The sequence below is a fragment of the Dendroctonus ponderosae genome, unplaced genomic scaffold (assembly GCF_020466585.1).
Source record: "Dendroctonus ponderosae isolate FM_Combo_2020 unplaced genomic scaffold, Dpon_F_20191213v2 Dpon_F_20191213_8, whole genome shotgun sequence".
NCBI lineage: Eukaryota > Metazoa > Arthropoda > Insecta > Coleoptera > Curculionidae > Dendroctonus > Dendroctonus ponderosae.
This window is the reverse complement of record NW_026019016.1, coordinates 8,794,700-8,807,112: the sequence shown is the minus strand read 5'-3', so window position 1 is coordinate 8,807,112 and position 12,413 is coordinate 8,794,700. Positions and strand designations below refer to the sequence as shown.

General features: G+C 32.9%; 3 protein-coding genes across 5 annotated transcripts in view; 1 reads left to right on the top strand and 2 right to left on the bottom strand.

Annotated features, from left to right (window-relative positions):
- Positions 1 to 12,413, bottom strand: part of LOC109534496 (ras-specific guanine nucleotide-releasing factor RalGPS1) — a 32,171-nt gene that overhangs the window by 13,248 nt on the left and 6,510 nt on the right. Inside the window, exon 1 of one of the 3 annotated variants that reach the window (XM_048669007.1) lies at positions 7,884 to 8,013. The exons of 1 other annotated variant lie outside the window; for it this stretch is intronic. In XM_048669007.1, the coding sequence (XP_048524964.1) occupies positions 7,884 to 7,907 (24 nt within the window). In that variant the 5' untranslated portion in view covers positions 7,908 to 8,013. Of the gene's footprint in view, positions 1 to 2,951; positions 3,003 to 7,883; positions 8,014 to 12,413 lie in introns of those variants that run through there. One more of the 3 variants, XM_048669008.1, reaches the window with a different exon arrangement.
- On the top strand, positions 5,899 to 6,553 carry LOC109534500 (E3 ubiquitin-protein ligase RNF12-B). Its single transcript, XM_019900216.2, has one exon. It carries the CDS (start codon positions 5,970 to 5,972, stop codon positions 6,408 to 6,410), a length of 441 nt encoding a protein of 146 aa, XP_019755775.1. The 5' UTR covers positions 5,899 to 5,969; the 3' UTR covers positions 6,411 to 6,553.
- LOC109534499 (zinc finger protein 512B) lies at positions 10,614 to 11,130 on the bottom strand (the record flags this gene model as incomplete). The annotated part of the gene is given in 1 exon segment (XM_019900215.2): positions 10,614 to 11,130. A coding segment is annotated over 1 exon segment (402 nt), but the record flags the coding sequence as incomplete, so codon positions are not given.

The window sequence follows — 12,413 nt, the reverse complement described above, 5'->3', positions numbered from 1 at the left end:
TGTTCCAATCTATTGAAGTAATTTTATATATTTAAATAATAAATTTGTATCGTACAAGTAAACTACTGAACTTATTATTGATTGTCCAACTTGTTCCGATTGAATCCGTTACCTCTTCCTCAACAGTTTATTTTGCCCAGCACTTTATGGCTTACTACTGGACACTTTCCACCTGCCGCTTGCTGAGCGCAATTGTTTATTTGGGCCACTATATTTCATATACGAGGGAATAACTTACATCAATGCTTTTGTGATTGACAATATTTCAAACTGTCTTTACAGAAATGAGAAATGAAATTCCGGGGAGACTAATTTCAACTTGATAATTTTGCTCCTTAAGCAAATATTTAATTAAGTTGTAAAAAAGTTCCCTCTACATGTGCTTTGTTTGGTTATCTTAATTAAAACTGGTCTAAGGGCAGTAAATTATTCAATTATGCCACGAAAAAAAATCTGAATACTTAAGTGTAGCCTTTATAAATAAAAACTAGTATTAATAATCGTATAAATTGCCAGCATTATACAACACGGGCATTTATCACAGTTATACGTAATACTTTCCTGAATTAATGTAAAGAGGTACATCGACGGCTGACTTTAAGTAGATGAGCGATTAGAATGTTGTCCGCATATTAGTGAATCAGAAATTTCTCCAATTAATGATTTTCTTCCTGTTGAAACCCCATTACTCATATCAGTAAATTGATAATAACAAAAACAGATGCTCATCAGAAAACATGATTATTACAATTAAAATTTTCCAAAAAACGTAAAGAACATTGTTTGCAACCCTGACAATCGGCGCTTAATAATTAAGAATGCTATTACTACTATAAGCTTCCACCAGATTGAATTACCTAAATAAGCTATTATCGGGAATTTAAAAAAAATGTAAAATCACTGATTGATTTGATGTCGTGCACATGTTCATCAGTTTACCAAAATCGGCAGAGAAAGCTTAATTCTAGTATAATAAATTGGCGAGTGCAGAAGCGAAACCATTTCCGTTTTTTGCTTCACACAATCCTCGAAGAGAACTAGAAGCTTATTTCGTAAATTTGTTATTTTATCGGATTTCCGAGAACAAATTTGAATTTACTAATACATAAATTATTTTACGCAACACGCACACGCAATTTAATTCAAATGAGAGGTAGGTCTTTTAATGTAGTTCCCGAACGCTCAAATCAAGCAAACATTCTTGCTTGTGTGTAAATCCTTCTAAAACTATTAATTTTATTTAATTAAGACAGTGAATAGCTGTTGATTCAGATCGTTAATGCTAAAATAAATCAGAAGATATGTTAGACACGTTAAATTTACTAACTAAACAACCTACACACGAAGAAGGATCCCACGAAACCTTTGCACCTTAACCACCAAAAGCTTATCTTAGCCATCAAGCTTGGCAAATAGCAAATCTTGGTTAAAAATTTGGAAAGCATATCAAATTAATTCTAGGAAAAATTCATGAAAGAACTTGAAGCGACTACAGCCAAAATTATTAATTTGTATGAAAATAAGGGTTTAAAAACATATTTTTTTAAACGTTTAGTTTTTAGCGTGTGTTTCTAATATCTAATTAATGTAATGTAAGTTAATTTAAAAAATGAATTATTACAATTCGAAAAACCAACAGTCTAGTAGAAAAACGTCTTCCACAAATTTAAAAACTATGAAGCTGCGCAATTTTTGTCATAATTAATTTACTATTATTTTTTTGGTTTAAGGTTTTATCTCACACAGAGATTTAATAAATTAGCGAAGTTCAATTAAAACAAATAATCTGCCCGTAGTAAAGCAGAGAGTTATAGAGTATTATTAAAACCCGCGATTATTAAAGCGATATTTAAAAATTCACATTTAATGACGAATATAATCGATGTGCAAGATTTTCGAAAATTGTGAAATGTTTTACTGGCTGAAACAAGAATCGTTTCATATGAAAGAAAAGAGAAAGGTCTATTACATTGAAAACGACATTTAATCAAGAAATTCAGGTTCAATACTCCAATTAACATCTTCAGGCATGACTAGTCAATAAATGATATAAGATGCTGGTCTGAAACTGTCTGATTATCCGTACAAATGGACTTGGAATAATTAATGCACTGCGTTACAATCAAGGAAGTAAACTTGGAAAAACACTGCTATGCCAAACACTTTCAGATTATTTCAAGAGAGCAATTTGAGGCGAAAATTGATCGGAGGTGAATGGTAAGGAGTGGCTGAATTGGTGCCTCTGGCTGATGTTATTTATTTGAACAATGTAAGTTACATAATAATATGCAGAATAGAAATTTGAATCATTCGTCAACTGGCTAATTAATGTTACATTAATGTCACGAGTAAATGTTAAAAGATATATATATTTTTTATTATTTGCAATGCAATATATTCGTCCCTTTTCTACCTTAATTAATTACAATGAATTTCAGTTGGAAATAAAAATGTCTTCTGTGTGTCTAAAACCTATTTTTTTTTCCTTTCCTTAATTTCCAAAAAACCTTTCTTGCTTTTGGAAACGACGACCTTTGAAAATACAGTGCACTGGTGCTTGTGAAACGCCAGAATAATTTGCAATTTTCATCACAATTTGTAGTTAATGAAATTTTTTTGAAAGTAATTTCAAAAGTGTTGAACACCTTATTAAATAATCATGTTTACTTCTTCATCATAAATAAGTCGAATACACTATTCAATTACAATTTATCATTAGATAACATTAACAAAAACACAAAAAAGCAGTCAAGTAAACAAGAACTAAAATGAGCTGTTAAAATCATAAAGACAATAGCGCTTTTCTCTTCTAAATTCAAAAATTTATTTTGTACCTTTCAAAAGCAGCGTAAATCTGCTGTTTACCTACAGGGTGTAATTTTATTTGCGCGGTTCAAATTTGAATTAATTATCAAAAACGCTGCAAAAACAAATAACACATTAGCACTTACAAGCAACATTAAAAGTCTCCACAAAACCTTAATAGTCAAAACACCTGACACTACTTGAAACACATCACACCAAAAAAAAAACTTAAGGAACTATCCAAAAATAAAACTTTGGCGTCATTTTTTTCTAGTCCGTCACGTAGTGGATTTTTACGTAGGTTTTAATTGCAAATCAATGGTTTCATCGTGACGTGATGATATTTTCCAATAACAATGGTGCATAAACATAATCAGAGTTAAATTTAACTGGATGTACCAGTAGAATAAATTACAATTACTGCTTCCAATAAGTACGATATCAAATGTACAAAGTAATAAAAAAAGATAAATCCTGAAAACTCTTGTGTGTCTTGATTAAACCTACAAGCAATCCAATAAAGGAATCAAAGTTTTAGATAGTGAAAATTATCAATGAAAAATCGGCGAAATTCAGTACATTATCGCTTAATAGACGTACTATAGGTCTCAATCGAATTAGATTTATATATGTTTTTAAGTCAGAATCAGTTTTATGCAGTGATTATTTCTGCTCCTGAAGGTCAATAAATTCAATAAAGTAAGCAAAAATATGTTTACTTTCACAGGATTACAAAGAAATCATAGCGTTATCACTCGCATACAAGTTTCCATGCAATTTACATTGATAGAAACTAATATTTACACAATAGTAGCTGTAAGTGCGAAAAGCATGCACATAACATAAGGTTAAGCAAAATTAAATTTTCTTTTGAATTTTGCAATTATTCGGATCTAAAAGGCGACAGAGATCAGTATAAAAGAACAAATGTGGTAGAGCTTTAAATGCCCATAGCAAAAAATTGATTTTGTGTTTATTTGAGCGAATAACACTTAAGAAAAATCAAATATCTTCATGAATCAAAAGCATATAATCACTAAGACACAACAAACTTCTTTTTACATCCTCCCTCAAATGACTTTATAAAGAATTTCAATATGTGGCTTCTATATGTTTGGATCTCTAGCTTTGATAATCCAAATTAGCCGAATATAATCTTGTTAGAAATAATATATTTCTCCTCGTCAATCCCCTTTAAAGCAGTGGTTTGCAAGTACAAAAGCGCTTTTTAAAATTCTTAAAATACGTCAAGATGATGATTTTGTTGGAAATTTCCAAGTCAATGGCATATTTTTGTTAGTATCGTTCGGGGAAGAATTTAAAAAAATCAGTTTCCACATCCGTTCTTAATGACAAAAACAACAAAGCCAATGCAAATACTTGCGAACTGCTATTTGAAGACTGAAAAAATATTTAAGAAATCCAAACGGACAATTTTTTTTCTTTCTTTTGCAAGATCGGATATGAATAAATATTATACTAAAGTCGGTTGGAAATGATTTGCCACGTCGCCCTAAAAACGCAACAGTTTGAAGCAACGGCTGCGAAAGCATCTGGACAGCAAATATTTAGAAAATGTTAAGATGATTGGAAAAATTAGTTCGCTCTAGCACAAAAAAATCCTGCAAATGTACTTACTTTAAGCTAATTTTGTTAAAATTCATTTTCAGCATTAGAAGGTGCTTCAAAGATCACACAGCAAAACAAACTCTTTACTTAATGTGTAGTTAGTAAGGCATCCAAAAAATCGACAATAATTGAATGGTAGAAATTTCTACCCATTTAAACCTTAAACGCGCTGTAAATTCTGATTAAAAAAAACAAAACTGAACAATTTTTTCAGCTGCCTTTTACTAAATAATGTTAACCTACAGTTCGACAAATCAAATAACCATTAATAGATGTACTTTCTTAAGTCATCAGTATTTATTTATATACCTCAAGGTGCCAGCTGCTACAGCAAACAAAGGGAGGGTTTGAAAAGGCGTTGTTTGGCCGTTTTAAAAGCTATATTTTTATATTTATACACGTGTGACACCCTCGTAGTTTATACTTCACAACAGCAATCTTTGCTATTTTTAACTCGAAAAAACACTGAAAAAATGTGAATAAAAATAAATAGGGTGAGTCAAACGGGCGAATAATCTTAAGCAAGTTTTGCAAAATTTTATTTTTAATATTTATCAACATTAATAATCAGTGAACTATTTGAAAATATTGCTAAAAGCAATGCTCAAAGTGCATCTTCAGAGCCAACATCTTCGAAAAAGAAGCTATTTTTTTGCATTACTATCCAACTGAGCTTCAGTAACGCCTTAAAAAAATGAAGCCCATTTTGAATAACCTTGTATATTGTGCTCAAAACAGTTGAACAAACATTGAAACAAAGCAATAATTTGAGACAAATGTGTAGAAGGTATTTTTTCGATTGGAATAATCAATGCAAATGTTATTTATGGTAGAATTATTGGTGGTGTTTAGGACATTAGTCATTAGTCATCAACATTTTTGCTCACAATTAAAAACATTTAATTTATTAATTCATTGTTTTCCTTTGTGGATTACACATGTGTATATTTGTCCCTTACTAGAAATGTAGGCCAAAAACAGGGTGTATATTTTGGTATTCTTAATTCAATAATTTAATTTCTTTCTTTGCTGAAATCTGACAAGAAATCTGGCAGAAAATTATAAAACACCGTGTATATAAAAACGTAGTAATTAAAGAGATTGTTCCTGACTCGAGCTTTAAATAATTGATTAAATCAGTAATAAGTAAGTAGTCAAAAGAATATTGAAAATGCTACTAACAGAGCAAAAAAGGGCCCGTTAAAAAAACGAGAATGAGATTAATGCTTATTTAGTGCTATTGAAAAAATGGAGAACTTGAACCGCATTACATAATACCATTCTAGTTCTTAACATTGTTCTAATCATCCAATCGAACGAAAAGTAACAGCACTTTTATGGCAAAAGTACGGAAGGAACAGCTTTACTTTCACCATCTCTTCGTTAGATATCCATTAATACCCCAGTGAAAGTAAATTTGGTATGGCAGTATATAAAGATTCAGCTTTAAAATACGATTATCAGTCAACATTTGGTATTAATAATTATAACATTTAGTTCGTTCTGATTTGTATCAGTATCCCGTCAAGTGCACCATGCAAATCGTAAACAGTGCTTATTTCTTATGTGTGGTGGCAATGGTTAGGGCCAGTTTCGAGGGCGGCCACGGTGGTCATCACGAATTGTCGCATACAGTGGAAGTGACGAAACACGTTCCCGTTCCAGTTTACAAGCACGAAACCGTTCCAGTGCCTCATGCCGTTCCCGTTCCAGTGCCCAAACCAGTAGCTGTGCCAGTACCTCAACCGTACCCCATTCACATTAACGTACCCCAACCTGTGGCAGTACCCGTCATCAAAACCATCACCATCCCCGTTGAGAAACCCGTACCATACAAGGTGGAAAAGGAAGTAGCATACCATGTAGAAAAGCCCTACCCAGTTCCAGTTGAAAAGCACGTCCCCGTAAAGATCACCAAACCCGTTCCCTACAAAGTACCAGTCTACAAGGTTGTGTACCACCACAGCAAACACTAAGCCGATGAGTTGTTCTACATAACAAGACGCAAGACTGATACACCAATTCTTCATCTTCCTTCATTTTCATCCCATCTTATTGTTACCTCGTTGTTGTTGTTGTTGTTATTGTTTTTGTTAATTTCTTAATAAAAATTGTTATTTAAATTGGCTTTCACTTTAATTCCAAACAACCCTCAACTAAATGTTCCTTCCTTGAACCGTACGGTCGAGTTCTGGAATTGCAAAAGAAAAAACCAGTAACTCGTTTAGAACATCTGGCTCATGAGACGTGCAACCAAACTATCAAAATTATTTACCACAATTTTGCAGTTTCCATTTCGAAAACGTATTTTCCTCGATCGAATGCTATCATCTCGTTTGTCCCAGATTTATCGATCAAATGAGTAAAAAGTGCAAATTTCGGATTTATTTATATCTATTCTCGATAATGACAGTTACAATTGGAAAAACCGCAAATAATTCATCCGTTTTTTGTGTTTAAAACCAGTATTAAAAAATGTCCACAAAATCTTCTGCTCTCCATTTCAATATTTCCTGAACAAAGTCAGCACTGTTTTATTTCCGCAAACAATTCAAAACCTTGATTAATACACGTAATATAATGAATGCTACTCAATGAAACTTAAAACCATTTGGAAACTGCGGATGAAACAGAAATTGTTTTAAAGCACTGTGTCCCCAGTAGAGAGCCACTGTGCACACACTTGGACAAAACTAGATGGTTTTGAGTTAAATATATTCAACTTCATGTCAATATATATTGCAAACATTAGCCTTAATGTAAATGGGTTTAATTAATTGACTTTATATATTAAGAATAATTAAATTAATTTTCTCGGGTAGAATTTTTGCGAAATCGATTAGTCGGTGATTATTAGGCTAGAGATTTGCGTTTTTTACTTCTTCTTTTCTTTTACCTTCTCAAAATGTCTCATGATACAAAGAAAATGTAATAAACAAATACGTTTGTTAACCAACAAGCAATTAAATTGATTTATAAACCACATTTGCACCCTAAGAAACCATCGCATACTGAATGAGAAGAGTCAACCAAGAAGGTGAACGACTGAGTGATAAATAGAAAATTTCCAACAAAAAACGTACGGAATTGATTTCCCAAAGATTGAATGATATTTGAGCAAAAAAGTACTGGACTAAAGAAACACATGAGGTATTCGCTAAACGTTAAACGAATGATGAGTTTTTCAAACAATCAGATACACGCATTAGGAGTTAGCAAGAGTTTATTTCAAAATTTCGGAAAGGCCTTTGGCACCATTCAGACGCAAAATCGGACACTAAGGATCAGGTAGTCAGTCCAGTACCTAACGATCAGGCTTAATTTTCATGTAGTATCGCAATGTCTCCTCCTGGAACCTTGTTCTGTTCACTATAATGAGTAAATGTGTAAAATGTACTAAAGGTGTCATTAAACACTAGGAAAAGATCTACGTTAAATACCCAACTTACCCCCAGGTAACTGAAGATAGCCATTATCCGTATTGTACTCGCGAACCTTAAGAGGTTGAACTGATATACAGTTTTCCCCTATAGTAAAAAACGTCATTCATGCCTGAGTACCTTACACTAAACTGCATGTTATCCGAGTTCCCCCCGTACAGGAAGTGCGCGGAATAAAGGAACAAAAGCGTGACTACCTTTACATATTCAAAACGAACATTTCCTTTTTCGATAAGCGCATATCGGCAAACGGTCATTATATGTAAACAATGCACAGCTATTTCAATGTAACATTAAATCACAACCTAATTAGATCATTATTAGTAGTCTCATTGCGTAGTGTTACACACGTAGTTAAAGTCTTGAAGTTACATGAAACAGCTGGCAGAAAGCGTTAATGGTAGATTGCAAAAGGGAAAAACGAAGCATTGCTAGTGCATATTAATTTAAGGCATTATAGTGCAGTTATAGATTATTAATGGAATTACATGCAAATATTACCAGCAGCTGCTTAATACTAGACGGATAATGAATGTGTTCATTTCAACCTACTATAAGTCATTAAACCTCTTGGGAATAAAGATAATTATCCGGTTATAGTTTAGAGGTAAATCATATGCCAATGATGAAATTACTTAATTTTAATTACCACTAATATTTACACGATAAAATATACCATTTCACGCAAAGCCTATTTCCTTCTTTTATAATTTTCTTGTACTTCATGCTGTTTGCACATCACATTTCCACAAAAGACAATATTCTAATAATTAGAGCGGATTTCAAAGCATTGTTCGTAAGTAAAGTGTGGGCATTTTTTAATCACCCAGTATATTGAATGTCGTTATCAGTTTTCTGATACACCTAACCGTGCATCCAGGCAGATATTTGGTGACAAACTTGCCAGCGTATTTGTGGTTATTATTTGCATTATGCTCTTCACAGCTTAAAATGTATAACAATTTCACACATGCATTAAGTTTATCTTTAACCTGAGCAGAGCTAATTTATCACGTTATACTGAAGGCAGTAGTCAGAAGCAACGACTAAAACCGACTTGAGTTTGATAGAAAAAAACAGCAGAATCAGACATGGAAAACCATAAGTGATAAGATCCAAACAGTCTGTAAGCCGTGAAAACTGATGTTGCGAAGTGAGGTTATAAAGTGAACTTGTGCCGAACCTACAAAGTGTACTCAGTAGCCAACTGCTAGCAATTGTCATAGAATTGACCATTGAAATGCGGATATTTACATAAAAGCTCTAGAATTAATTCAATTGAAAAACTAAATTGTGAAGCTCTGAATTCTTTTCAACTGATTAAAGTGACGAATTTATAGTTCCATCAGCAAAACCCGTTTTATATATTTGCCCTTTACCGGGTTTACAAATAAAACAACAGCTATTTAGTAATGTTAATGAGAAAAACACCATTAACGGGTGGGATTGAATACTTTGTTACAGAAATTCTGATGTATTTCTTGCAACAATCTCAGGTTTTTGCGCAATTAATCTTTTAGCTACTTTTCCCGTATTCCCGATATGTCCGCAGACAACACTTCCAGAGGACGAGGCCTATTTTAATTCACCATACATACATTTTTTGTCCAACTGTTAAGGTACTGTTACTCTAAAGTTATCCACCAATATATTAACGTTTTTAAAAATAGTTCTAAATAATTTATTTTCTTCGTTATTTCACTTTCTATGTCACTAACTGGGTTGTTGTACTGATAAGGACTTTACAGATATCAAATAAATCAGCTGACAATACATTAAGTAACTATTAGCCCACATTAGCTTTATAGTGTTCTACAGATCCATTTCACACTGTTGGAATCAGTTTTTCCATTAAGATCCATCCATAGTTATGAATTCAATGATATGACTGAAGACAAATAAAACTCAACATTTTCCCATTTCTCTTGAATTTTTTTCCTAATTGAAATCCTTCAATGTCTCAGTGCATTGTTAGATAAAAATATATTGCTGTTGCTCTAATAAATATATAAATAAGAAATTGTGTTCGTGAAGATAACTATGTTAACGTTTTAATTGTGTAAATAGATTTATTTTTTTATCGAAATCGATTCAAAACAGTAAAATAATTTATGGAAATTTGTCTTCAAGTTTACAGCAGAGTTTCTTTTTTCTAACACACAAACCAGAGTTTCTGTAACTTTTTTTCTCTGATAGAATATGAAAAAAAAACATGAATAAACTTGCAATGTGCGTTTTTGATTAAATTTTTTAAATATTTTTAATTTCTCCTGTGTTGGAATCCATCAGCACATCCATAGTTATCAAGTCAACGCTTGAATAAAAATCAAACTCAAAATTTTCCTATTTCTCTTCCTAATTGAAATCCATCATTTTGACCATTTTTACATAAAATGTATTGCATTTACTCTAATGGATACGTAAATAAGAAGTTGTGTTTGTGGAGGTAACTATGTTAATGTTTTAAGTGCAATCGTCCTATTCCAATTTGTAAAAATTAAGATTTACATCAAATCTCGATCCAAAATAGAAAATTTTCAAAATCTAATATGGTAAACTAATTTATGAAAATTCGTTTTTAATTTCAAAGTAGATTTTCATTGATAGACTATGAAAAACTTGTAATGTGAGTTCCTTATTGACTACTGGAAAACAACTTCGAGGGCACCTTCGGGTTATCGAAAAAATCGATTTAATAGAAAATCAAAAATATATATTTAAATAACAATCAATAACAACAAACATAACAACAATGAATGGCGAAGCACAGAATCACAAAGCAGCTAAAACTAAGATGAAGAAAGGATGAGGTAAAGGTGTATCAGTCTTGTTCCTTGAAGTTCTCCTTCAGAAACTAGTGATGTTTTTCATTGTGATAAACCACTTTGTAAACTGGCACCTTAACTGGAACTGGGTTGCTGATCTTCACAGGCACATGTTTCTCTACTGGAACTGGAACGGGCTTTTCGACATGATAATGAACTATCTTCTCGATCTTGTAGGGAACGGGTTTCTCAATAGGGATGGTAATGGTTTTGATGACCGGCACGGCAATTGGTTGAGGCACTTTAATATGAACTGGGTAAGGTTGAGGCACCGGAATGGCTACTGGTTTCGCTACAGGAACAGGCACGGCATGTGGAATCGGCACCGTTTCATGTCTATAAACTGGTACCGGCACATGTTTGGTAACTTCCACTGTGTGTGAATATTCTTGGTTGGCATGTCCGCCATATCCACCGGAATCACCATATCCTCCGGAATCACCATATCCACCCTGGTAACCCGCTTGAGCCAAAGCTACAACACTTAGAACCAAGGCACACCGGATTGAATTCATTTTGATTTTAGTTTGAACAATTAAGTCTTATTAAAGCTGTACGGTCGCACTCAATGTACGACGACGAATGAATCTTTTTTTGTGTGCTACTATTTATATTGTTAAAATACTTTCACTATCTCTTTTATAAACGCGAACTAGATGTGAGATACGGAAGATGAATATGGCGATTACATAATTGTTAGATCTTAGCCTTCTAAAAACCCAGCGGAGACTTCCGATTTTTTATGGCTAAATTACAAGAGTGACTCTTGACCAGGGCAGTATTGAACATTTTTAAAATTAATTCTAAATTTTACCAAGAGCAATTTTTAGTAGATCGTGTCTACACTCACACCAGAAAATAGAGAGAATATTGATTTGAGATATATTCATAAAAGTGTCGACAAGAAATATACAATTTTCGTTTCTCATTCTAATGATACTGTTTAAATTGGTAATTCAACAAAACCGATATTGTTTGTAGATGGTCGTCTTAATTTTAGCTCAACCATTATGAGTTTTAACCTAACAGATCACTTTAAAATAATCACGAAAATAAAAACATATCCGAGAATCCACACAACAACGTATACAAAATTCGTTTATACAAAAACTCTTAAAGGAATTATGCAGAATTCGTTTTTATACGAATCGAAGAACTATTAGATATCTACCGTTTTAACAAATCTTGCAAACTAATAAGGCCCATTTTCATCAAGCGATCTTAAACCAGTTTAACGTCTGAAACTCAGTTTGACGCGCGAAACGGATTTCACCAGAACCTTAAACTTAGTTTGTGCTCAAACGCGTTTAAAGAAACGAACTGGCCGATTTTGGGCGTTTATAGCTTTAAACGCTTTATAGCTTTAAATTATTGACGTCATGGACCCAAATGGTTCCTTGATAAGATGATTTTGCGATGAGAATCGTAATATTTCTCACTTTTGCAACGATGCCAGTGTTTCCAGTTTCTTAAACTGCGTTTCAATAAACGCAGTTTATGAAACGTACCGAAGCGCTGGTGAAAACGGTCCGTCGTTAAACGCGTTTAATTTCGGCGCTTAACATAAACTTAGCTTCGTCAAACTGCGTTTCGCTTGTTTCTGATGAAAATGGGCCTTAAACTGAAATCGTAGACACAGCTTATTTTCGACGTCAAATCATCATATTTCAAACCCGAATTCCTGCAACTTGTTTCCAGTAATTTTAGAAAACCA